This window comes from Coccinella septempunctata, chromosome 3 (genome assembly GCF_907165205.1).
Source record: "Coccinella septempunctata chromosome 3, icCocSept1.1, whole genome shotgun sequence".
Lineage (NCBI taxonomy): Eukaryota > Metazoa > Arthropoda > Insecta > Coleoptera > Coccinellidae > Coccinella > Coccinella septempunctata.
In genome coordinates, this window is record NC_058191.1 from 41,999,108 (window position 1) to 42,022,940 (window position 23,833).

The following is a 23,833-nucleotide window of genomic DNA, read 5'->3' on the forward strand; positions in this document are numbered from 1 at the left end:
CCCATCATCTCTTGCCCGCTTTCAGTTACGAAAATTCATCGCGCCCGATCAACTGGTGAACAGCTGTTCGTACCCAGCGGAAAAGCATGCTTTTGCGAACCGTTCCCGCTCGTTGATCTAGGGACGGAATGCTTGGCGGAAAAACCTTTTGCGCGGTTTCGTGGATCGTGTGCTGATATCGTAGAAAAAAAAGTTTTTGGATTGAGAGGAAGTTGAATCAAGTAAGTGGAAAAGATTGGAACATGATGACCGAGAACTTGAAACAGGAGATAATTTTTTGGCTGGGAACTCCAAATAAAGGTTGATTATAAATAAAAAAAGAAACAGAAAAGCTTGTGCACAAAGAATGGAGAAATTTTGGTTTTAACTCAACGAATACCATGAGAATCATATTTAAATAATGATAAGAGATAGTGGATCAATTTTCTTGTCTCTTTCTCATATCATATTAGCTTATTAATTAAAAATTTCGAAGCCTTTGATTGAGAAAGAGTCGAATTGAGTAAGTAGAAATTATGAGAAAATCTTGAGATTTTTTCGAGTAATAAAAATTGCACTCTGTACCATATCAAATATAGTTTAAATAAATAATGAATACTTCTTCTCCCCTTTTTATTCAATTATTTCATATAATTTGTTTTTTGACAATTACCAATTCAAGCATTTTTAGCTATCTATATCTACCTTCAAGACAAGCCAAGGGGAAGTGGGCAATACAGATTTTTCTACTATAGGTTATATACAGCGTGGTGCAAGAAAGTTGTAACGATTCAAATGTGTCCTAATAGTTTGAGAACTTGAATGTTTTTTTAATTTTGAAACCTTTATAGATTGGGGAAAAAGAATTTTAATACTTGTCGCGAATTCAAAACCCAATTTATCATGTTTTGGATTGTGCGATTTAGGTCAAAGAAAAAAGCTCCATGATGCGTCTCTCATGGAAATTTTCATCCCTATTGACGTGATAGATTTTCACAATCTTCTCTTCATGACAATTTCTTATCACTGAAGAAGTTTCGCAATGTAAGAAAACATGGTAATCACTTGGAGTAAGGTCTGGACTATACAGGGAGAGTATTTTAACAGTAGATTTTTGAGGTCAAAGTAAACACTTTTTTCCTTTACCATTTTTTCCTAATCGACTCAGTTTGAAAGATACAGACTGTTGGAAAACCTAAAAATATTTATTTTCAGTTCTATCTCACAAACGGTTTTATCGAATGAAATGAATTTCGGAATACATATATAGTTTTCCATATTTCGATGAATCGGAAAAAATGGCTTAGGAATAAGTGTTTCTTTTCACCTCATGAATCTACTGCTAAAATATTTGTACGAGTCAAAGTCTCAGCCTGTATGTGTCAATATTAACCATTAATTTTTGGTAGAATATAGTTTGAGCTTAATACTCACATTTTTCAAGAACTTGTTGATCATTAGAATTGCACATATCTACCTACAAAATTCAATTGATTGCTCAATTAAGTATATTCAGATACAATCGAATATCGAATATTAAAAACTCTCGACACAGGAAAACAACCAATTTCGATTAAAAACCTCTTCCTGAATACCTGGATTGAGAAAAAAATTAGTATCATTTCGATACCTCTGAGATCAGAGATCTAGATCTACCTCTGCGGATTCAGGGTTCAGCAAAACAATGCTCTCACTCTCTCCATATCGTCAATCTTCATCAAGCTGGGCAGACCCAATCCAGCAGTGTGTAAATTAACCGCATGCAATTTAATGAAACTATTTTGATCAGGATGAATTGGCCGAACCGATAATGTAACATAATTGCTCAAGAAACTCGACAGATGTACGAGATTTCGTTGTCGATAAACACTATGATTAAAGTGAAGGCGAATTCGAAATTCGAGTCCAACAATTTGGCTCTGGAGGGAATGGAACAGAGTCCTTGATTCTGGAAAATATGAAAAAAATGGGAGGTTTGGTATTCCCAAAACTGTGGATTAACAATAAGTACATCTTCAGCATTTTGAACCGAGAAAAGGTGTTCACAAGTTAATCAAGACTACCATGGAATTTCATACAGTATCATCGACTTATAGGTATTCAATATTGGTTCTTCAGGTAGTCATTTTAACATATTTTTTCGGGTAACCTCATCAAGTGAGAATCCTGAAGGAATTCTGTTTGAAATTCATTTAGATCATATACTATTGATCTATTACTGCTACCCCTGGCAACCCATCCCCATCGCTGTGACTTTTCAGATTTCCATTTTGACCATTTCTCTATTTTACCGGAGTTGAAAACCAGAATTGAAGCGGTGTGCTCGTTTTAATTTGCCTGATGAAACATAACATATTTATTCAATCGTTTGGAGAGTTTTCAGCAATTTTGTTCAAAGAGCAATAATTCGCATATTTTCTACTGTAATTTCACAAATATCCCCGCAATGAATTATTTTTAGGGTACGAATTCATTTCATCCAGTTACATTCGAAAGGGTTGTGTTCAAAAATACAATTATAAACGTAAAGACCATAGCAAATAACTGGGCTGATTATAATTTTGGCTGTATCTACAGGATGACTGGTGACGTAAAGGACAAATGTTCAGTGGAGATGGAAGACCTTAAACTGAATGAGTATTGGTGGTTTAAACTTCAATTTAGGTGTCAGTAGAAAAATATCACCCTGCATATGAGATAAAACAATCGAATAAAATTTTAAAAGAACGAAAAAACTGTGTGAACATGTTGTTTTTGTTTGATTGGCACAAATTTCGTATGGTTTTGGTGATATGTTGAAATTTTCATATCCACCTGATGAAATGATATTCTCCATAGAACAAAAACACTGAATTCGAGGTGCTGAAGATGAGTCTGACTTATTTTAATAGCTTCTAGAGCTCTTGTTCATTCTACAGGACTGGAAACAATGCACCTGGTATGTTTTCAACTAGATTCATTCCTCAATAAAATAATGTTATAATTCCTTCGTACAGGTAGAAGAAAAATGTGTCCTTATATAACATTATTTTATGCTTCATCACAAGTGAAAGATATTGGTCTTTCTGGGTGTAACCATTTTCAGTTTACTGCCAACCTATATACACTGCGCAAAAACATTATGGAAATCTCAAATTAAGTCTACAACTGAAGGTGTTCTCAATGATAATTATTTCTATCAGAATTATGCATACATATGTTATCCACTTTCAACGGTTTTCTTCAATACAGATGTTTTTTCCCAGCAGGAATAAAAAAAGATGATATTATCAGGATTTTGAATGTATTGCTCCATTCTAAAATCAGTTGTTCTCGCTCAATTCTAGTGATCAATAGTTTTTCTTTCGTTTGATTTTCTACACTCGATCGCTATGCAATGCGAAATACGCAATTTGACCCAAGAGGAATGTGCCCAAGCGGTAGTTTTGCGAGAAGAAGGGTGGACATACACAAGAATTGCAGAAAGGTTTGGAGTTTCCCATACAAGTGTGTCCAGAATGTTGCAGCGATTCAGGGAGACAGGTATGAATGTCCGAAGACCAGGACAGGGTAGACCACGGGTAACAACTACCATTCAAGAACGTTACTTGAGAATTTCTTCGTTGAGACAACGGTTTGCAACCGCTCGCCTCCTTCAAATTCAGCTTGAGCAAACTCATGAGGTGCAAATTAGCACTCAGACAATAAGAAATCGCCTCAGAGAATATGATTTAAGGTCAAGAGGCTGGGCAAGAGGCCCAGCTCTTACCCCAGCCCATCGAAGGGCGCGTTTGGATTTTGCGAGAGAGCATATCCATTGGGAAGAGGCCGATTGGGAAAGAGTTCTCTTCACAGATGAGTCTAGATTCTGCCTCTACCATTGTGATCGACGTTCCCTTGTATACAGACGTCCACATGAAATATATGCTCAGTGCAATTTCCTGAATACTACTGGTTTCGAGAGAGGATCGATTATGGTATGGGGTGGAATATCTTTGACTGCTCGCACAGACCTAGTGGTCGTTGATAATGGAGCTATGAATGCTGATAAGTATATGAAGAACATTCTTGAAGAGCATGTAGTGCCATTTGCCCCATACATTGGTGAAAATTTCATTTTTATGGACGATAATGCCAGACCCCATCGTGCGCGCATCGTTCAGGAGTACCTTGAAGAGGTTGAAGTCACTTGAATGGAATGGCCAGCAAGAAGTCCAGAACTCAATCCGATTGAGCAGGTTTGGGACAACCTCAATAGAAGGCTGAGAAGTTCAGAAAATCATCCAGCTACTCTTAATGACTTAGGAATCCAACTCGGAGAAATCTGGGAAGGATTAGATCAGAACATTTCAAGATCACTCATTTTGAGTATGAACCGTCGTTGCCGAGCTGTAATTAACGCAAGGGGTGGAAATACCAAGTATAAAATCACTTATCAGCATTTCAGTATTTTGAAAATTGTTCATTTCTCTTCTTTCACATAAGATTCGGTGAAATCCTGAATTTTTCTTCCATTTAATGTGTCTTGTTTCGTTCAAAACCTTCCCGAGAGAACATAAAAAATAAGTTATAGAGTCAATGTAGAGTTAACTCTCATTAAAATTGAGATTTTCAGAATGTGCGTTAATTTTTTTGCGCAGTGTATGAATATGAAAAATTTCAAACAATTTTTTTATTTAAGTGGAACTTTGTCGATGTAATGGAAGCATCCTTGCATAGGTCATATCCTTATAAATAAGGAGAATCACAAATACGCCTAATCAACCTATATTTAGTCAAAGGTAACTCAATAAGTTCAGCGATATGATAATGAATTGATACAGTTTTACCATCCTTGATAGGTGAGTGTGAGAGTTGAAAGTTCTCTTTGTTGTTATAGCGATCAGATAAATCAAACGTATCGAGCATATGTGGCTCGATTACTTGGGAAATACGAATGTCATAGGCCCCTACCAAATATTCGATTTCGTGAACGCAGGATTAAAATTCCGTATTTATCGATTTTTGTCATTCGTAATCACGTTAACGCTAGAGAAGGATCGGAGCGGAAGAGGGAGTCTTTTGTTTTTGGATATATCTGCGTAACTTTTTTCTACCCATACCGGATACGTCGAAAATTCCACGCGGATTTCAGTGGATGGAATTCTAGCTATAGGAAACGCTGGATTTCCGCTGATGGTTTTCTAGCACTCACGAGTAATTTTGGTCTGTGGGAATCTGTGTTATTTGAAAATACTGCAGATTTTTCACGAGGTTTCGATGAGTTGAAGATGTTTTCATTCAATTCATCGGAAATTCAAATCGAGAGAGGAAACTGAGCAAGAAAGGAGTCCAAAACTTTCAAGGTGCGACATCTGAGACTGCCAGTTGATTCTTTTTCATCCTCTTCTATGATATTGCCAGCTGGGATGAAGCGAAGAAGTATAATCTACCAATTTCCTTGTTTCTTACATTGTGGAAGCATCAAAATAAGTACAGGAGGGATTTATAATCATACACAAGAATATCAATCAAACATACTTGACCCCCAATTGTTGAGGGGTGTATTTCTGTAGCTGGATGGTTCCAACACGAAGAAGACCAAAAAACGACCGATTTGGAAAAATATTTTAATGGTTTTTTAGAAGCTGCACACAAATCAAGCAGTACTCAGATAAAAGTACACGAAAATATCGTCCATTTTGGTCACCTTTCCATCGAAATCTCCCCCTTGCATGATTTATGCCAGAACAAGATACCGCTGATGGAAAATTCTCAATAATTTACGAGGTCAGAGTCCACGACGTCCTTGGGGAAATGCAGGAAGCTACTTCCAATTTCAGGAATATGTCCCGCAAGTTCCGCGGAGAAATTTAATATCTTCATTTCGTTTATTTAGGACTTGATGGCTTGTATGTTTCATTCAATTATTTAATCGCTCTGTACGTGCTCGAAGTGCACTTAACGCACAGATTTCCTGTTTCCTTTTTCATATTAATTGCCTCCTTGTTGACATCTTCGATAACCGTGATAACTGGTAATTTCATTCATAAGGTTGGATGAGCCATGACCAGACAATGGTAAACTTCTAATCCGAGGTATTCCTCAGATTTTATGAAAGTGACCATCATCATCGCCATTAATTCCTCACAGCATTTCTTCGAGAATATTTTGGACGATTTGAAGAAATATTGATTGATCCTAGGACTGCAGTGCCACGTGACGACTGCTTCTATGTGAGTTTATAGAAGAAGGAACACAATCTATTCAAGATCATGCCCAGAATCTGCATGTATTGGTACTCACTCATAATGAATAGTTGCGAAAAAGTTTAAGTATGGTTTCCTTGGCAAAAAAAGTGTGGGTCTTTCACTCTTTCACAAACATCTTTTTCTGGGAAGCTCCTTCTCAAATTTCTCTCTCTGATGCAGCCCTTCTGATCAATAGTTTGGACTGAATTTTGTGAAATTTCTCGACGTTTTTTCAGTTCAAACCCCATTGTACCTACCTGGTCCATTTCCTGTTGATGTTAGAAAATACTTTTGCGCACAATAAGAGTTACAATAGTCGCATTATTCAAAATCTATTCTTCGGTCTGCAAACTTTCCAATTAAATTATGTAGGCGTTGAGCTTTGTAACTGACGGAAAGCTTCTGGAAACATTAAATGGTTTCGAAGCTTGCGAAAATGAGAGCCTCAGTCAATGAGGACTCTAGAAAGTTTTTCTCGTACGTCTTTAAAACTTCGAGGGAATTTTACTCTGATTCTGTTTGTGTTGTGATCGAGGAAATGAAATAAAAATTGGGTATATTTGTAGAGGGTGGCTTGATTTTTATAGATGATGGACTTAGGGAGATGATTCCTCGATGAAATTAAGTCATCATCATCATCATTGCTCTATCCCGTTACCGGAAATAAATCTACAAAAAGACAAAAAACGAAAATTAAAGGTGCGAACAGACTTGTAATTTCTTAGGGCTAATTGCGACTGTGTGCCCTCCTGTGACTGAAGAGACCCAACCGTGACCTGCAGATCCTTCCACACTCAGGGCATGGAAAGTCACTAACCATCTTTGGCCGCCGCTGTATCCTTCTCGAGTCTCCATTATAACTGTGTACCAAAGACCTTCCCTGTGACCTGTCCAAAGCTAGTTGTTCCCAGTTATGATTGGCATTAACTGATTTTAGGGATTGATGTAGTATTTCCTCAAATCGCTCATACTATCCTCCTGGTTTTCGGACTTCCTCTGTGAATTCGCCATACAGAGCTATTTTGGAGAGTCTTGTGTCTTGCATCCTCAGAATGTGGCCGCTCCATCTGAGTCGGGCCCTCGTTACTTGAGTCTCAACTGTTGTACAACTTGCGCGTTGCAAGACTTCTGCATTCGAAACTTTGTGAAACATCTGATGTGTATTATCTGTCTTAGATGACGTTGTTGCGTTTGTTCAAGCTGTTTAATATGTCGCCTGTAGGGCGTCCAGCTTTAGCTTGCGTAAAGAAGCGTTGGGAGGACCACTGCTTTGTAAACAGCTGTCTTGGTCTTCAGATTGAGGTCGTGATTTTGAAACACTCTGTCCTTTAGCTTCCAGAATGCCCGTGATGCCGAATTGATACGGTTGTGTATTTCCGTGTCCAGATTAGCCCTAGTATTTATGAAGCTTCCCAAGTATTTGAACTGCTCGACCTGTTCTAGAGTTTCATTCTCCAGGCTGATATGTGTTGGAAGGCTTTCTGGCGGACTTACCAGGATTTTGGTTTTTTTGATATTGAGTCTAAGGCCTAAAGCTTCGTATATATGTTTATAGGTGTCCAGCATTATCTGTAGATCCTCTGGGCTGCTAGCTATAAGTGAGCAGTCGTCTGCATATTGATGAAAATAAGTAGGGGTAGTTCCTATGATTTTTTTTCGAAATCGACTCCCCTTCTAAGATACAGCCTTTGGAACGATAACGAGTTGAAAGTGTTTAACTACAACAAGCCAATATCAAGCAGTTTGGGATATCCTGTACACAGAGTGGGCTAAAAGATTCAATAACTAGAAAATGAAATATATAACAAAAATAGCTGGTCTTAGGGTTGAACCTACAAAATAATGAAAGTATGACGCAGTTTTTGTTATATGTATTTGTTCCATTTTCCAGGTATTCAACATACATCCTCAGAAATTCCACACCTTGCTTAAGAAGTTCTTGAGCAATACAACTAAATAATTACATTATTTATATCTACATCGATTGCCTGCTTCGACAATTCGAAATTGCAAACTGAATATCACTTGCAAAAGTATGCAAGCATGTTGTAGGAGATTATTATGGACCTTATATAATCAATTACAATTATTGTCGCCTTTTAAGGTCAGTTGCTAATTTGAGGTCCGCCAAATTTGTAAAAGCGCGACTACGTGATGCCTATGACGAACTTGAGGACTCATTTGATATTCCCGGCGTATCATGTTCCATGGAAATTGTTGAGGGTTTCCTTGGCAGCACGAGGAGATGAGTTTTCACGAAGATAGCGATCTATCTAGGTGAAAGTTGGCAACTTTCAACACTTTCAAGGTTGTTCAACCCACGATGACATTTTCACCTGAGATTTTGACGTATTGGTTGAGTAAATTGGGACTTGAAAGAGATTTCGTCTTCTTTGATCAGAAGAACTTGAGAAAATGACGATTTTTCAGTTTTTGTTGGAAGTATTCTTTCGAAATTGAGTTATATTTTGCGACTTAGAATAAAACCGAAAAATTAGGTGATGATCTCACCCTGTATATGCTGTATTTCACAAGAGGAAAAAATTGCGTGCTTGTAGACAGCAGTTTTTCAGGGATTTTTTTATTTACAGGGCGGAAATACGATATCGAAGGTTATAAAGCAGGGTTTGAAACCGGAACAGATTCATCGAGAACATTTTTCATCATAAGTGACGTTAATCTGCTTATAAATTGCGCGACCAGCGCAAGGGAGGTGAAAATTGTTTTCATCGTCGGTTACAATACAAATTTTCCACCCTGCTCACAATAATTAAATCGAATAGTTTAACTTTTTTAATATCTGTGGTAGAAAATCGGACGATTCATTCAATGCTGACTTTTTGCTTCCAGAAAAAGTTATAATGTATGGCCTTATACTGGAAAATATGGCTGAGTACATCAAACAGACTTATGGGGAGGAAAAATGGGAAGAAATACGAAGGGCTGCAGGCGTAGAAACTCCCTGTTTCAGTACCCATCAAGTGTACTCGGAAGCCTTCATACCACGTTTATCGAAAAAAGCAGTACAGGTAAGACGTTAAATAAAAGACGATTAGTCTGAAATTAAAAGTACAACAACTAAAAATTTGATTCAATCACTTGAGAAAATCATTTTTATAAAAAGTTATACGGACCACACAAAAAATCATACACTAAAAAGAACTTATTTTTCGATTAAGCCATTAAGTGTCATGAGGACCATATTTTGTGCATTCAGGTGCATAAAGTTTTCTCTCCAATATCCACTACAATGTTAATTACAATTTTTTAAGGAGATATTCTTCATCCTCATTCGTTGTGTCCTCTACCTTTTTTATTGTTCTTCAAAATCTTTTTTGCCTCGTCTATTTTGGCTGAGTTGGCATGTGGGACTATTTCCTGAGACACGGTATTGTTGAATTGAGCTTATTCCGCTTCGAAATTCTCATTTTCTCCGTATGTCCATTTCCACTAAAGTAAACCTTCCGAAAAATATTATTTCCTGTAGCGATTCGAAGGAAGGAATATGCCTTGAGGCTAGATTGATATTCAAGTTGGTATTATAAACCTACAGTGAGCGCATCCCTAGATGAGAATATGAAATCTATCTTCCGGACTATAAACATTGTTGAATACACTGGATATCTACGGAGAAGAGATGAAAAAACGTCCCATGCACTTCCATGGTAGCCACTGCGATGAATAAATAAGAAAAAATTGTTTCAATCTATTCTCCTGTCACCGCTCTTCTTTGCAGATGTCCACCCTAGCATCCAGAGATATTTCCTTTGTTTTCATGAATCATGGATGGAGCGTTTCTGGGTCCAATCTTTCACCATTTTATTCAGCCTGACATTGAATTTATCCCAGATCTGATTTCGTCATTTTTTCTGAGGATTACTACTACATATTCTTCAATTAAACTTGTCGTCATCTCTTATCCTTTTAAATATTGTACTCATTACAATGCTGATTTCTTTTGAATGCAAAAAACTATATCTTTTCATCTTTTAATACCGTATACAGGGTGTCACAGGAGTGACACCAAAGAGTAAACCAGATTAGATGCCCAGTGAAGGGTCTAGTAAACTAAAAGAGCCAAAGCAAAGATGGCAGCTTTCTCGGAGAAACAAAGAAAGAACGGAACCATTATATTTTCGTCGAGGTATGAGTTGTATTGCTCTGAAGAGGTCAAACGAGACCGAAATCATTGTCAGCATCCACTCTTCCTCGACGATATAGTATTTCAGTTAATATTTTGAGTGATATTAGTTTGTTTGTTCGATTTAGATCGTAACATCTGTTGATTTAATATCAGCATTTGAATTAATTTCGTTTATTGTTAATTTCATTGATTTCGACGTTCTCTCCCCTACCTACATTGAAATCTGGTGTAGGAAAAGCGCAATATATACATTTCGACCTAATTTCAAGCACGTACCTCTGCGATTCATAGTGTACCGTCTACGAATAGGTAATTGAGCAGTAAATCTTTTGAGGAAACACCATATTTTGTTTTCCAGATCCTGAACGTGGGTGAGAAGGAATTCTTCGACCAGATGGGAGTGTTCTTCATAAGTTTCGTCAGCCAATATGGCTACGACAGGGTGCTCTCTGTTCTAGGTAGACACATGAGGGATTTCCTCAACGGGTTGGACAATCTGCACGAGTATTTGAAGTTCTCATATCCCAGGATGCGAGCTCCCAGTTTTATCTGCGAGAATGAAACTAAACAAGGGCTCACCCTGCATTATAGGAGTAAGCGGAGAGGATTTGTTTACTATACCATGGGGCAAATAAGGGAGGTGAGTCTATGTCAATCGAAATGCTCAATTTTTATTGCTTTTCCCGTGACTAGAATTGCGGGAAATCCGATATTTGATTTCGAATATTGGGAATAGGAATGAAATTCCAGAAAGGATGACAACAATATAAGTTGCTTATATACCTACTTACTCGAAAGTTGACCATCGAAAATTTCCCAAAAAGATGGGGTCAGTTGAAACTTCCTCAAGACCGAACGGTTTTGCCGAAAAGGATGAAATTCTCAGATATATTACAAGACGAGTTGCTCTTTCAGAATATGTATCACATTCAGATCTACGATAATTTTCCCGGAAGAAAAACTACTCGAAAATTGACCATCGAAAAATTCCCAAAAAGATGGGGTCAGTTGAAACTTCCTCAAGACCGAACGGTTGTGCCGAAATGGATGAAATTCTCAGATGTATTACTAGACGAGTTGCTCTTTTAGAATATGTATCACATTCAGATCTACGATAATTTTCCTAGAAGAAAAAATACTCGAAAATTGACCATCGAAAAATTCCCAAAAAGTTGGGGTCCGTTGAAACTTCCTCAAGACCGAACGGTTGTGCCGAAATAGATGAAATTCTCAAATGTATTACTAGACGAGTTGCTCTTTCAGAATATGTATCACATTCAAATCTATTATAATTTTCCTGGAGGAAAAACTACTCGAAAATTGACCATCGAAAAATTCCCAAAAAGATAGGGTCAGTTGAAACTTCCTCAAGACCGAACAGTTGTGTCGAAATGGATGATATTCTCAGATTTATTATAAGACGAGTTGCTTTTTCAGAATATGTATCACATTCAGATCTACGATAATTTTCCTGGAAGAAAAACTACTCGAAAGTTGACCATCGAAAAGTTCCCAAAAAGAAAGGGTCAGTTGAAACTTCCTCAAGACCGAACGGTTATGCCAAAATGGACGAAAGTCTCAAATATATTACTAGACGAGTTGCTCTTTCAGAATATGTATCACATTCAGATCTACGATAATTTTCCTGGAAGAAAAACTACTCGAAAGTGGACCATCGAAAAATTCCCAAAAAGATAGGTTCAGTTGAAACTTCCTCAAGATCGAACGGTTGAGCCGAAATGGATTAAATTCTAAGATGTATCACTAGACGAGTTGCTCTTTCAAAATATGTATCACATTCAGATCTACGATAATTTTCCTGGAAGAAAAACTACTCGAAAGTTGACCATCGAAAAATTCCCAAAAAGATAGGTTCAGTTGAAACTTCCTCAAGATCGAACGGTTGAGCCGAAATGGATTAAATTCTAAGATGTATTACTAGACGAGTTGCTCTTTCAAAACATGTATCACATTCAGATCTACGATAATTTTCCTGGAAGAAAAACTACTCGAAAGTTGACCATCGAAAAATTCCCAAAAAGTCAGTTGAAACTTCCTCAAGACCGAACGGTTCTGCCGAAATGGATGAAGGTCCCAGCCTTGAAATCTAGGGCAAATAGCAAAGGGAAGAATGTAATTTATTCTGTAAATAACTCAAAAAGTGAAGGAAGATAAATGAATATGAAAAAATATTTTCTATTTGACAGATTGAAATGTTAAAACGTCTGAAAGAGCAAACCTCGATTGTTCATTTTTCATCCTCGCCCCAACAAGTGACTCGTGGCCGAATAAACGTCACGAAGATAAATCTATTGTCATTGGAAATGAGGGACAATTTTTTCTAATTCGAATCGAGAGGGTTGCCGTCATGAATCAGTGTTAGATCGAAATATAGAAGGATATATCCTTGGAAAACCGCGAGTTTGGAATAGAAATGCACCGCTTTAAAATGGGAGATGCGAGCTCGATGGAAATTCGAAGAAATGTTTCAATCCCCCTCAAGGTTATGCGGGTTTTCCTCCATGGAACATTACACAGGTTCATTTCAATCCGCGAGGGTTTTAGTGTCCCTTTTCCGATTGAAAAGGAACCGTCAAACGAACGGTTTCTTTATTCGTTCGAAAAAGAGATTTTCGTTAGCAGGGAGGATGCTGAAATAACTTAGCGGTTAGCCGTTTATGATCCCTTGATGCCGGATATCTAGATTATGGTTTAAAAGGGAAGTTTTTTCATTAGTTCATCTTCCAGATGGCCTTTGTAATTAACTGTGCGTAAACTCTACAAATTTCCCTGAAATGTTTCACAGGATGTTAAGAAAATGGACTATAAATAGCTTTTTTTTCACCCTGTGTAAATAAGCTATCAAAATTTTTGAAACACTTCTGTTTAGTTTGTTTCAATACCAAAGAATTCATCTACAATTTGACCTAAAAACAAACAAAATCGATGAAAAATTACGAAAGTTCTTGGACAACGAACTTCGGCATAATTTTAGGTGGCCGAGCTTTTTGCAGCCGTTTGAAATCAATTTTCCTCCCAAGATCCGTGACATGACTTCAAAGCTGGGACGTCATACCACCACTTTGGTAACAAGGATCCCAAACTTTTCCACCATGTAGAAGTGAAAAACGAGGGTGAGTTATGATTCTGCCGCCCTTAATATTAACGATCTCTTTCAGGTAGCCAGGCATTTTTACCACAAGGAAATGAAGATTGAGCTAATAAGGGAGGAAATTCTCTTCGATATGGTGCACGTCACTTTCCAGTTGACGTTCGATAATAGAGCATTCACCTTCGCTTCTTTGGCGATGACTAGAGAGGAGAAACACCTGCCGATAAGTGCCTCGGTTCTTTTTGAGATCTTCCCCTTCTGCATAGTTTTCGGGTGAGTAGAGGGAAAGGGATGATGTTGCAACACCAGGAAATTATTCTGAATAGTTTAATCCTCTGAAGACGCCTAACGCAGTTGTGTGCGAAACGCCAGGTGAAATACCATGGGCGAAAGCCCTGAAACTTTGTATTCATACAGTGTCTGGCTGTGCAAGCACAATACATACTTATTCCTATGAAGCAAGGGAAGTTTTTGCTCTAGAATACTTATGAATATAGATGGCAAAATTTAATAAAGGTTAACAACACAGCAATTTGGTGCCCAATGTGGGGCACCAAGTTATAGTACGTAGTTATAAAATTAAAATCCAGTTCAGGATGCAGTTAACAACTGACCGTTCTTCGGCAGATCCGACATGGTCGTCAGGAGCATAGGTAACTCCTTGATGGTGATCATGCCAGATCTCATAGGAAAAAGGATAACCAATTGGTTCGACCTAGTCAGACCCTTAACGGCTTTCAAATTCCAAACTGTGAGTATTCGAGTAATAGAGCTTCACATTCTATGCGTAAACGCCTCATAGGAATATTTCGAAACTATTTTCCAGATATTGAATAGGACGAACAACATCTTCGAGCTGGTCTCGGTCGAACCCATAATCAACGAGAAGCCCAACGATCGGCCTGCCGAGGTTCTCTTCAGCGACGACATGGAGTCCACTGAGGACAAGAGCCTCAGGCTCAAAGGTACTGTAGACGGAAATTCTTTTGGATGATTTATATGTAGGTTTGAATTTCAAGGTCAGATGATATACATGGACAACTGGAAGATGATGATGTACCTGGGAACGCCTGTGATGCCTGACCTGAACTCGCTTATAAACTCTGGGTTGTACATCAACGATTTGTCCATGCACGATTTCAGCAGGTAAGTTGCTATCCTGATTCCCCGTAGGTACCCCTCAGAAGCTCTGTGGGCTTGTTCGAGTTCGGAGAACCAGTTGTGTTCTGTGTAGGCTTTGTTACTGTGTCCTTACGCCAACCTTAGGCACAGCACTGTTAATTTTATCCCAACAGTGAATGGTGGCCCGTACCCATGTAGACTAGAAAATTTCTTCTCTAGCCCGGGATCGAACTCGGTATCTTGCGGTTGCGAAATACTGAGCCGAAGATTTAACCTCCAGGCCACTGACCTAGAGTGTTTTCCAAATGGAGAGGGTTGATGTTGACATGCAGATGCAGCGGTGACCATGGTATTTTGGTGTTCTCTTATTGGTCTACCACTAACTTGTTTTCTTTGAACGCTACTGTTTCAGAAAAAACGTTAATCAATCGCGAAACAGTACTTCAGAATGATTTATAATCTGCAGCATCATTTGGATGCTCGATCCTGAAGTCACTGATTTCTTCAGTAGAATTCAGTATTAAATGACAATGTCATATTCTACACATAAAGGCAAGCTTTGGACCTCCGAATAAAGAGGAAACTTCGTGAAATTCTATAGAAAAACTTGCTTTATTGCGTAGCAACATCACCCTGCCCTTATTGGAAAACCCTTCATGAGTTTGTGCCTGATTTAATCTGCAGAGTTTCGTATGATTAATTTGCTGACTCTTCGGAAGAATCAGATAATCATTTGAAATCCAATTAACGTCTCCGCACCCACATAAATTGGCTCCTTTTCCGTAGAGATCTGATGCTGGCAGGGACGCAACAATCGGTCGAGCTGAAACTGGCGCTGGACCAGGAGCAACAGAAGAGTAAGAAGTTGGAGGAGAGTATGAGAAAATTGGATGAGGAAATGAGGCGAACGGATGAGCTTCTTTATCAGATGATTCCGAAACAAGTAGCCGACAGACTGAGGAAGGGCGAGAATCCCATCGATACGTGTGAGGTAGCTTTTGGTGAAGATTTCCCCTGAATGAAATAGGGCTTTGATGTTTCCCCAATCACATCTTTTTATGAGCCGGTTCCACCATTGTGTGTAATTAAAACGAAAATTGAGAACAGTAATCTGTTACTGGTCTGTTCTCGGAACAGGTTTTCGAATATTCTGAACATATTGGAAGCAATTTCAAAAGCCTATCTCCTCCTGTTCAGATTTTCATCGTTGAAATGGCATTTTTTCAAAATTCTCAATTTTCTTATTTCAATAGATCTTTTTTTTAGAATTCTGACTAGTGAGATATGAAACCACAGTTTGAAATTTGCTGCGCATTCCAAAGGAATAAAGACCCAATACTTTCACCCACAATGTCAATCTTTTTTCAGATGTTTGACTCTGTTTCCATACTCTTCTCCGATGTAGTTACTTTCACCGAAATATGTAGCAGGATAACACCTATGGAAGTTGTCTCTATGCTGAATGGAATGTACTCAATTTTCGATAAATTAACTGAAAGAAACCATGTGTACAAGGTGAGAAAATAACAGCATATCGACAGGTTTCCGATTGTGCGTAAATTGTTGATTTAGGTACGCAGTATTCTCTGATGGAATTCTGTCGTAAGAACAGATTAAGAGTTATTCCTTTGCAATAAATGGTTGTTTGATTTGGAGTCGAAAATACAAGAAAGATAAAGGAAGATTACATAAAATATTTAGTTGATATAAAACAAAATTGAAACAGAAAACAACATACAATACAGTATACAATTCTGTTTTTAGTATAGAGTTCTATATACAGTTCTGTGTATAGTATACAGTTCTGTATACAGAATTTTTATTCTTGAGATATACAGGGCTAGTCTTGTTCTCGTACAAATATTTCAACAGTAGATTCTTGAGGCCAAAAGAAGCACACCTTGTATATTCAAACAACCTCTGTGTTCTTTACGTTTTTTTCTTGCTAGTGAATCTAGGGTCACTGAATGACAACAGAATCTTGTTGTTATTATAACAATTCCTTGGTCCTAGGTAGAAACCATTGGCGATGCCTACATGGTGGTGTCGGGAGCTCCTGAGAAGGAAGGAAACCACGCTGAAAGGGTTTGTGACATGGCTTTGGACATGGTGGAGGCCATAACGGATCTGAAGGATCCATCAACAGGTAAATGAATCATTTAATTTGAGAGTACAACAACATGAACCCCTTTCCTGGCAATGTAGAAGACAGAAGGGGTAGTTTGTTTTATGAAAAAAGTGTTTGGATTCTTTACATCTTGAAAACATCGAAAATTCTTCATGTCTTATATTGTACATCAACATTCTTCGACGTTAAAAGTCACTCGATTATTTTTCCTCTTAAAATTCATCAAGTTTCGAGAGAGAAATAAAAACGAGCATGAAAACCCCACAGTTTAATTCCCTTCCAAGTCCCTCCAACTGCAACAACTTCGTAAGTTACAAAATTGAATGAAACGCTTAAGTAAAAGAACGACAAACTCACAATCGAATCCCTAACTTACCCGATACAATTGCATACATTCCGCCTCTTCAAAAGACTTCGCTAAACTCAAATACCGTAAGGAACGAGAAGAGATAAGGGAATTCTAACAAACTTCCTCGAATTATTGCAGGCCTCCACTTGAAGATCCGGGTTGGGGTCCATTCCGGAGCCGTTGTGGCAGGAATAGTTGGACTGAAAATGCCGAGGTACTGCCTGTTCGGAGATAGCGTGAACACAGCATCCAGGATGGAGTCGACTTCGGAAGAGATGAAAGTGCATATCTCGGAGTATACCAGAGTGTTCCTGCCGTCCTGCTACAAGGTGGCCGAGAGGGGAGAGATACAGATTAAGGGTAAAGGTAATGGAACTGGTCTTTTCCGGGAATTCTCGAAGCACAGCTTTCGACACACGTATCTCCAGAAAAATTAGGATTTAACTGTACCCAACTTTTTGGGAATTTTTCGAAGGTGATCTTTCGAGAAATTAATCTTCCAGAAAAATTATCGCAGATCTAAATGTGATACATATTCTGAAAGAGCAACTCTTCTAGTAACTAATCTAAGAATTTCATCCATTTCGGAACAACCGTTCGGTTTTGAGGAAGGTTCGACTGACCCTACATTTTTGGGAATTTTTCGATGGTCAACTTTCGAGTCGCGTATCTTCCAGGAAAATAATCGTAAATCTAAATGAGATACATATTCTGAAAGAGCAACTCATCTAGTAATAAATCTGAAAATTTTGTCCATCTCGGCACAACCGTTCGGTCTGGAGGAAGTTTCAACTGAACCCAACTTTTTGGGAATTTTTCGAAGGTCATCTTTCGAGGAATTAATCTTCCAGGAAAATAATCGTAAATCCAAATGTGATACATATTCTGAAAGAGCAACCCTTCTAGTAACTAATCTGAGAATTTCATCCATTTCGGAACAACCGTTCGGTCTTGAGGAAATTTCGACTGACCCTACATTTTCGGGAATTTTTCGATGGTCAACTTTCGAGTCGCGTATCTTCCAGGAAAATAATCGTAAATCCAAATGTGATACATATTCTGAAAGAACAACTCTTCTAGTAATAAATCTGAGAATTTTGTCCATCTCGGCACAACCGTTCGGTCTGGAGGAAGTTTCAACTGAACCCAACTTTTTGGGAATTTTTCGAAGGTCATCTTTTGAGAAATTAATCTTCCAGGAAAATAATCGTAAATCCAAATGTGAACCATATTCTGAAAGAGCAAAAGAGCAACTCTTCTAGTAATAAATCTGAGAATTTTGTCCATCTCGGCACAACCGTTCGGTCTGGAGGAAGTTTCAACTGAACCCAACTTTTTGGGAATTTTTCGAAGGTCATCTTTCGAGAAATTAATCTTCCAGAAAAATTATCATAGATCTAAATGTGATACATATTCTGAAAGAGCAACTCTTCTAGTAATAAATCTGAGAATTTTGTCCATCTCGGCACAACCGTTCGGTCTGGAGGAAGTCTCAACTGAACCCAACTTTTTGGGAATTCTCGAAGTCATCTTTCGAGAAATTAATCTTCCAGAAAAATTATTGTAGATCTAAATGTGATACATATTCTGAAAGAGCAACTCTTCTAGTAACTAATCTGAGAATTTCATCCATTTCGAAACAACCGTTCGGTCTTGAGGAAGTTTTGACTGACCCTACATTTTTGGGAATTTTTCGATGGTCAACTTTCGAGTCGCGTATCTTCCAGAAAAATTATCATAGATCTAAATGTGATACATATTCTGAAAGAGCAACTCTTCTAGTAATAAATCTGAGAATTTTGTCCATCTCGGCACAACCGTTCGGTCTGGAGGAAGTTTCAACTGAACCCAACTTTTTGGGAATTCTCGAAGTCATCTTTCGAGAAATTAATCTTCCAGAAAAATTATTGTAGATCTAAATGTGATACATATTCTGAAAGAGCAACTCTTCTAGCAACTAATCTGAGAATTTCATCCATTTCGAAACAACCGTTCGGTCTTGAGGAAGTTTCGACTGACCCTACATTTTTGGGAATTTTTCGATGGTCAACTTTCGAGTCGCGTATCTTCCAGGAAAATAATCGTAAATCCAAATGTGATACATATTCTGAAAGAGCCACTCTTCTAGTAATAAATCTGAGAATTTTGTCCATCTCGGCACAACCGTTTGGTCTGGAGGAAGTTTCAACTGAACCTAACTTTTTGGGAATTTTTCGAAGGTCATCTTTCGAGAGATTAATCTTCCAGAAAAATTATCATAGATCTAAATGTGATACATAGTCTGAAAGAGCGGCTCTTCTAGTAACGAATCTGAAAATTTCATTCATTTCGGAACAACCGTTCGGTCTTGAGGAAGTTTCAAATGACTCTACCTTTTCGGGAATTTTTCGATAGTCAACTTTCGAGTCGCGTATCTTTCAGGAAAATCATCGCACATCCAAATGTGATACAGATTCTCAAAGAGCAGCTCTTCTAGTAATAAATCTCCATATCTGCACAACCGTGTGTAGTTAACCCCGTACAGTATGTTCATGTTTATCTTCCTATCCTTGAAGCAAAGATGCACCGCCTGTTACACTGAAATATTTGTTTTTCCGCATGAATTCAGGAAGCATGAGGACTTTTTGGCTGGAAGGCAAAGAGAACAGAATACCCTTGGATAGAAATCTGGATCCGCCGGTGATAACCAGCAAATCGATCATGGTGAACCAGGATAAGATTTACTTTTCTCCCGTACGTAAAAGTGAAGATAGGAGGACTGGCAGTTATACGCCAATAACGTTCAAAGATGTTGCTAGAAGAAGCATAGCGAATTCCCCAATGAAGTATTCTTCAGTTAAAGGTAAGAGAATTATCAATCTGTTTATAATTCAAAAAAAGTTCTGGTAGTCGAAAACAGAAAATGTTCACTTTGGTCAGAAAATGAAGAATAAGGAAAAAATTGCGTTGTCAAAGTTGAAAACCAATAAAACGTAGAAATACGGCGGATAGTTCGTTCCCATTCCTAACTCTGTTCCAAATAGTTTCGGGAAAACATTGAAATTGAGTTTCCAAGTACATTGGGAAGGTAAAATTAGTTTAATTTAGGTAAGGCAGAAGTGGTTCACCCTGAAAAGGGTTTTAAATTCCGTTAACTGATGGGGACGATATAAGTTTGCTTTTTCATTTATTCGTGCCCCAAGAGAAAGTAATTCAGCAGAGCGGAAAAACTGGAATAGTGGTGTACCTAGGAAATACGTTGAGGATGTTTATGAAACAGCGAGTAGGGCATGCAAGATTTTCTCATTTCCCTGGCGGAGTCTAGGAAAAACAAGTTATGGGAAGAAATGTTCAGCAGATCGGTTAGAAACTGGGAAAGATTGCCAGGAATTCTGTATTGAGGGAGACAATGATTAGACTCCATGTTCAATTCGAAGGATTCACAAAAATGAAATGAAACACTAAAATAGCTTCTCAAAATCATTTTGGACGACATTATATAGTCTTCTGTGGTTTTCAAAGAGTTATTCCTAATGAATAATTTTACATATATAATATACATACGAGGATATATTGAAAAATTCTTAGCCTACTATAAAACCAAACAAAATTTCAATGTAAAAATATTTTATTTCTCAACATATTATCCTCTTAATTAGATACATTTATTACAGCGAACCTGCAACGTCTCTAGACTCCTAGATCTTTCAAAACAATTGTTTCTTCTTGCTCTGCATACCAGACCTCCACAGCTTTTATTACCTCCTCGTTGGAAGAAAATTTACGACCTTTTAAACGTTTTTTCAGTTGAGGAAAGAGATGATAGTCGGATGGAGCCAAATCTGGTAATTAAGGGGTGTTCTAGTAACTCAAATCCTAAATCACGAATTACAAAACACCTTTGGATAGCTTTCCGAGTCTATTCTCTTCGATTTTTTCGCGTAGAGTAGTCAGTAATGTCGAATAGTAATCTCCTGTTATTGTTCTACCCTTACCAAAAAAATCAATCATGATTTCTCCATGGCAATCCCAAAAAACTGAAGCAAGAACTTTTCCAGCAGATTTTTGAACACGAAACTTCTTAGGTCTTGGAGAACCAGAGTGTCGTCATTCCATCGATTGTTGCTTTGTTTCTGGATCGTAGAAATGTACCCAATAAATCTCATCTATAGTAACAATTCGGTTTAAGAAAAGTCTTCATCGTTTTAAAATCGAGCAAAGATCGAAGGCGATGCTTCTACCCTTGCACGCTTTTGATCAACATTCAAACATTTGGGGATCCATTTTGCATCAATTTTTCTCATGTCAAATTGACGTGAACTATATGATGAACGCGTTTGTAAGAAATATTCAGTGCTTCAGATATCCGTTTCAGACCAATTCGACGGTCTGATAAAATCATGTTATGGACTGCATCGATATTTTCGGGGACTGACACAGAAACTGGCCTTCCCGATCGGTCATCCTCTTCAATGGAAAATTTACCTCTTTTGAAGCTTGCAGTCCAATTTTTCACGGTCGCATACGAAGGACATTGATCTCCAAGGGTATTAAGCACATCTTCGTAAATCTGCTCACATCTTAACCCTTTTAAATACAGGTACTCGATGATGACTCGATACTTCAATTTTTCGATTTTCACAATTTCGGTAGACATCTTCTTTCCTTTAATATATTGCGTAACTCTGATGGTTTACTTTTTTGACCTCGAACTTCACATTGACACTTCTAATGAGTTATTGTTCGTTTCTATGGTAACACAATATTATTTTTATGCATAGAAATCATCTAGGCTAACTGAATATCAATACATCCTCGTAGATGAACTAAGTATGATACTGATAAGTCCAGAAAGTGGATGTAATAATATCGTATACGTGATATACGGTGTATATCAAGTTTATTCACAGGAATCTCCTTCAGGTTATGTCCGGAATTCTGAGGAACTCTTAAGGAGTACTCTTTCATAACCAGGCATTTGTCCTCAGTTTTGGGAATCATTTTTTTTTGTATCAAGAACACCTGGAATGTTGTCTGCCCTGGTTTAAAATTAGGATGCTCCTCTTCAATTTTCCAAGTGCAAATTATTCCTTCTTCACTTCAAGCGTTTTCCAGATTTCCTTCTAACAAAAATAGTTTTTTTACAGAGTCCCGTTCGAACTCCATAGGAGCCTTCTACGCCTCCAGTGTGAACCCTTCCGAAATCTTCGGTTCGACAATATCCGACCTCAGCCCAGAAACATCTTTTGACCTCTCCCCCACCAACATAGCAGTACCTCCAGCCTGCCCCTTCAGGAGCAGATGCACCACCGCACCACCCAGAACTGAGCACAAGACGGAGGTCAGCTTGCTGGCCCAGGGAAAGCCTTCGGATCTTCCCCCAGGCCAACTGGCGTGCACCGGAAACAGGGAAACCCGCCCGAATCAAGAAGAAACCACCGCTTGTCAGAAGATCCAGAAGAACCCCTCCTGCAATACGCTAGAGTTGCCCCAGATCCAAAGCGGAAGTTGTTGCGAGCAACAAACGGTTGAAACTCCAGTCTGCAGCTTCCAGACGATGACCAGGAGCCAGGTGTTGTACACCGCCAGGGAAAACTTCGAGAATTTTCAAGAGGAAGCCACCAACTCCTGCAAAAACCAACAGTGCAACGCTAAAGAGAACAAGTATGAATTTGGTAAAAGCATGCATGAATATGCTAAGAAGCTGAGCAAATCCAAGGCCGACAAGAAGGTTCACGTGAAGGAAACAGAGGCTCATATGTGCGCATCCTCTCCCTCCAGTTCAGGCAACCATAACCTGAAGAAATCAGCTGGTCATCATCATCATTATACCAACTCTCATATGAGGCATCACAATCCGCATCACCAGCAATGTTGTTCGGGGTTTGGTGCTGGAAATAGACATAGATTCCAAAGTAATGCTTGTGTGATATTTTAGTCTATATATTTCAGTTTTGCTATAGGTAAAGACGATTTTTTCCCATTGACCAATAAAATATAGGTTGTATAGTTGGTGAGCAAGTTTTGAGGAGTTTGGGATCCTCTGTTCTCTAACCGAATGCTGTGAGAATAGTCGTGTCTACTCTGTTGTGATTTATCCTTAGTAATTATTAAATTTCACAAAATACATTCGATTATTTTCGGATCTCTTTGTAGGCACTGTGGATCGTGATCTCATAGTATATTCTTCGATATTAGTGCTTGTCTCTAACTTGGAATAAATCCAGAAAACCAAAGAGAATTTTTTCTTGCAACAGGACAGGTTAATTTGTACTTTTGATCTAAGAAAATTTCACATAGCGTGTCCCAAATTTGAGATATAACTACTCGACCTATCCGAGCATATTTCACACAAAAAATATGCGTTTGACTCACGGTATTTATTTAAACTTAGAGATTCGCACTGTACATATACCTAATAAAAAAAGCTTCGACTTTTCTTTATTAAAAATGCGTTCAGATGAATTTTTTTCTAAATAAAAAGATATTGGTGAGAATGCTGAAAGGAATTTGAAGAAGACATATCTATTATAATATCTCTATTGTGAAAATTATAAACATCGAAGGAGTTTGTACAAAGTTATTTTAGTTCGAATGAAATATAATTCTCATAATTTTTTCCAGGTAAATTATTTATTTCTTTTAAGATGTTATACATAAAACTGTTTAATTCTCTGGAAATATCTCAATATATATGTTTAATAAAATGAGCTATTCATTATTTACCCCATACCTGTCTCAACGAAAAAACTTGCCCTTAATTTCCCAAAGTTTCATTGTCGAATTGTCGAATACTCGTATTCATCACTGA

General features: G+C 38.0%; 1 protein-coding gene across 2 annotated transcripts; it reads left to right on the top strand.

The window, feature by feature from the left end:
• Positions 1–34: 34 nt before the first annotated feature.
• Positions 35–23,729, top strand: LOC123309842 (soluble guanylate cyclase 88E). 2 transcript variants are annotated; one of them, XM_044893127.1, is made up of 13 exons: positions 35–221; positions 9,039–9,217; positions 10,691–10,972; positions 13,512–13,717; positions 14,072–14,195; positions 14,247–14,409; positions 14,464–14,590; positions 15,353–15,557; positions 15,935–16,081; positions 16,580–16,712; positions 17,182–17,409; positions 19,652–19,885; positions 22,170–23,729. In XM_044893127.1, the coding sequence occupies exons 2-13, from the start codon at positions 9,050–9,052 to the stop codon at positions 22,958–22,960; spliced, it is 2,808 nt and encodes a 935-aa protein (XP_044749062.1). In that variant the 5' UTR covers positions 35–221; positions 9,039–9,049; the 3' UTR covers positions 22,961–23,729. The 2 variants fall into 2 exon arrangements, with proteins under 2 accessions (XP_044749062.1, XP_044749063.1); XM_044893128.1 differs by having other exon boundaries at positions 14,271–14,409.
• The last annotated feature ends 104 nt before the right edge of the window (positions 23,730–23,833 follow it).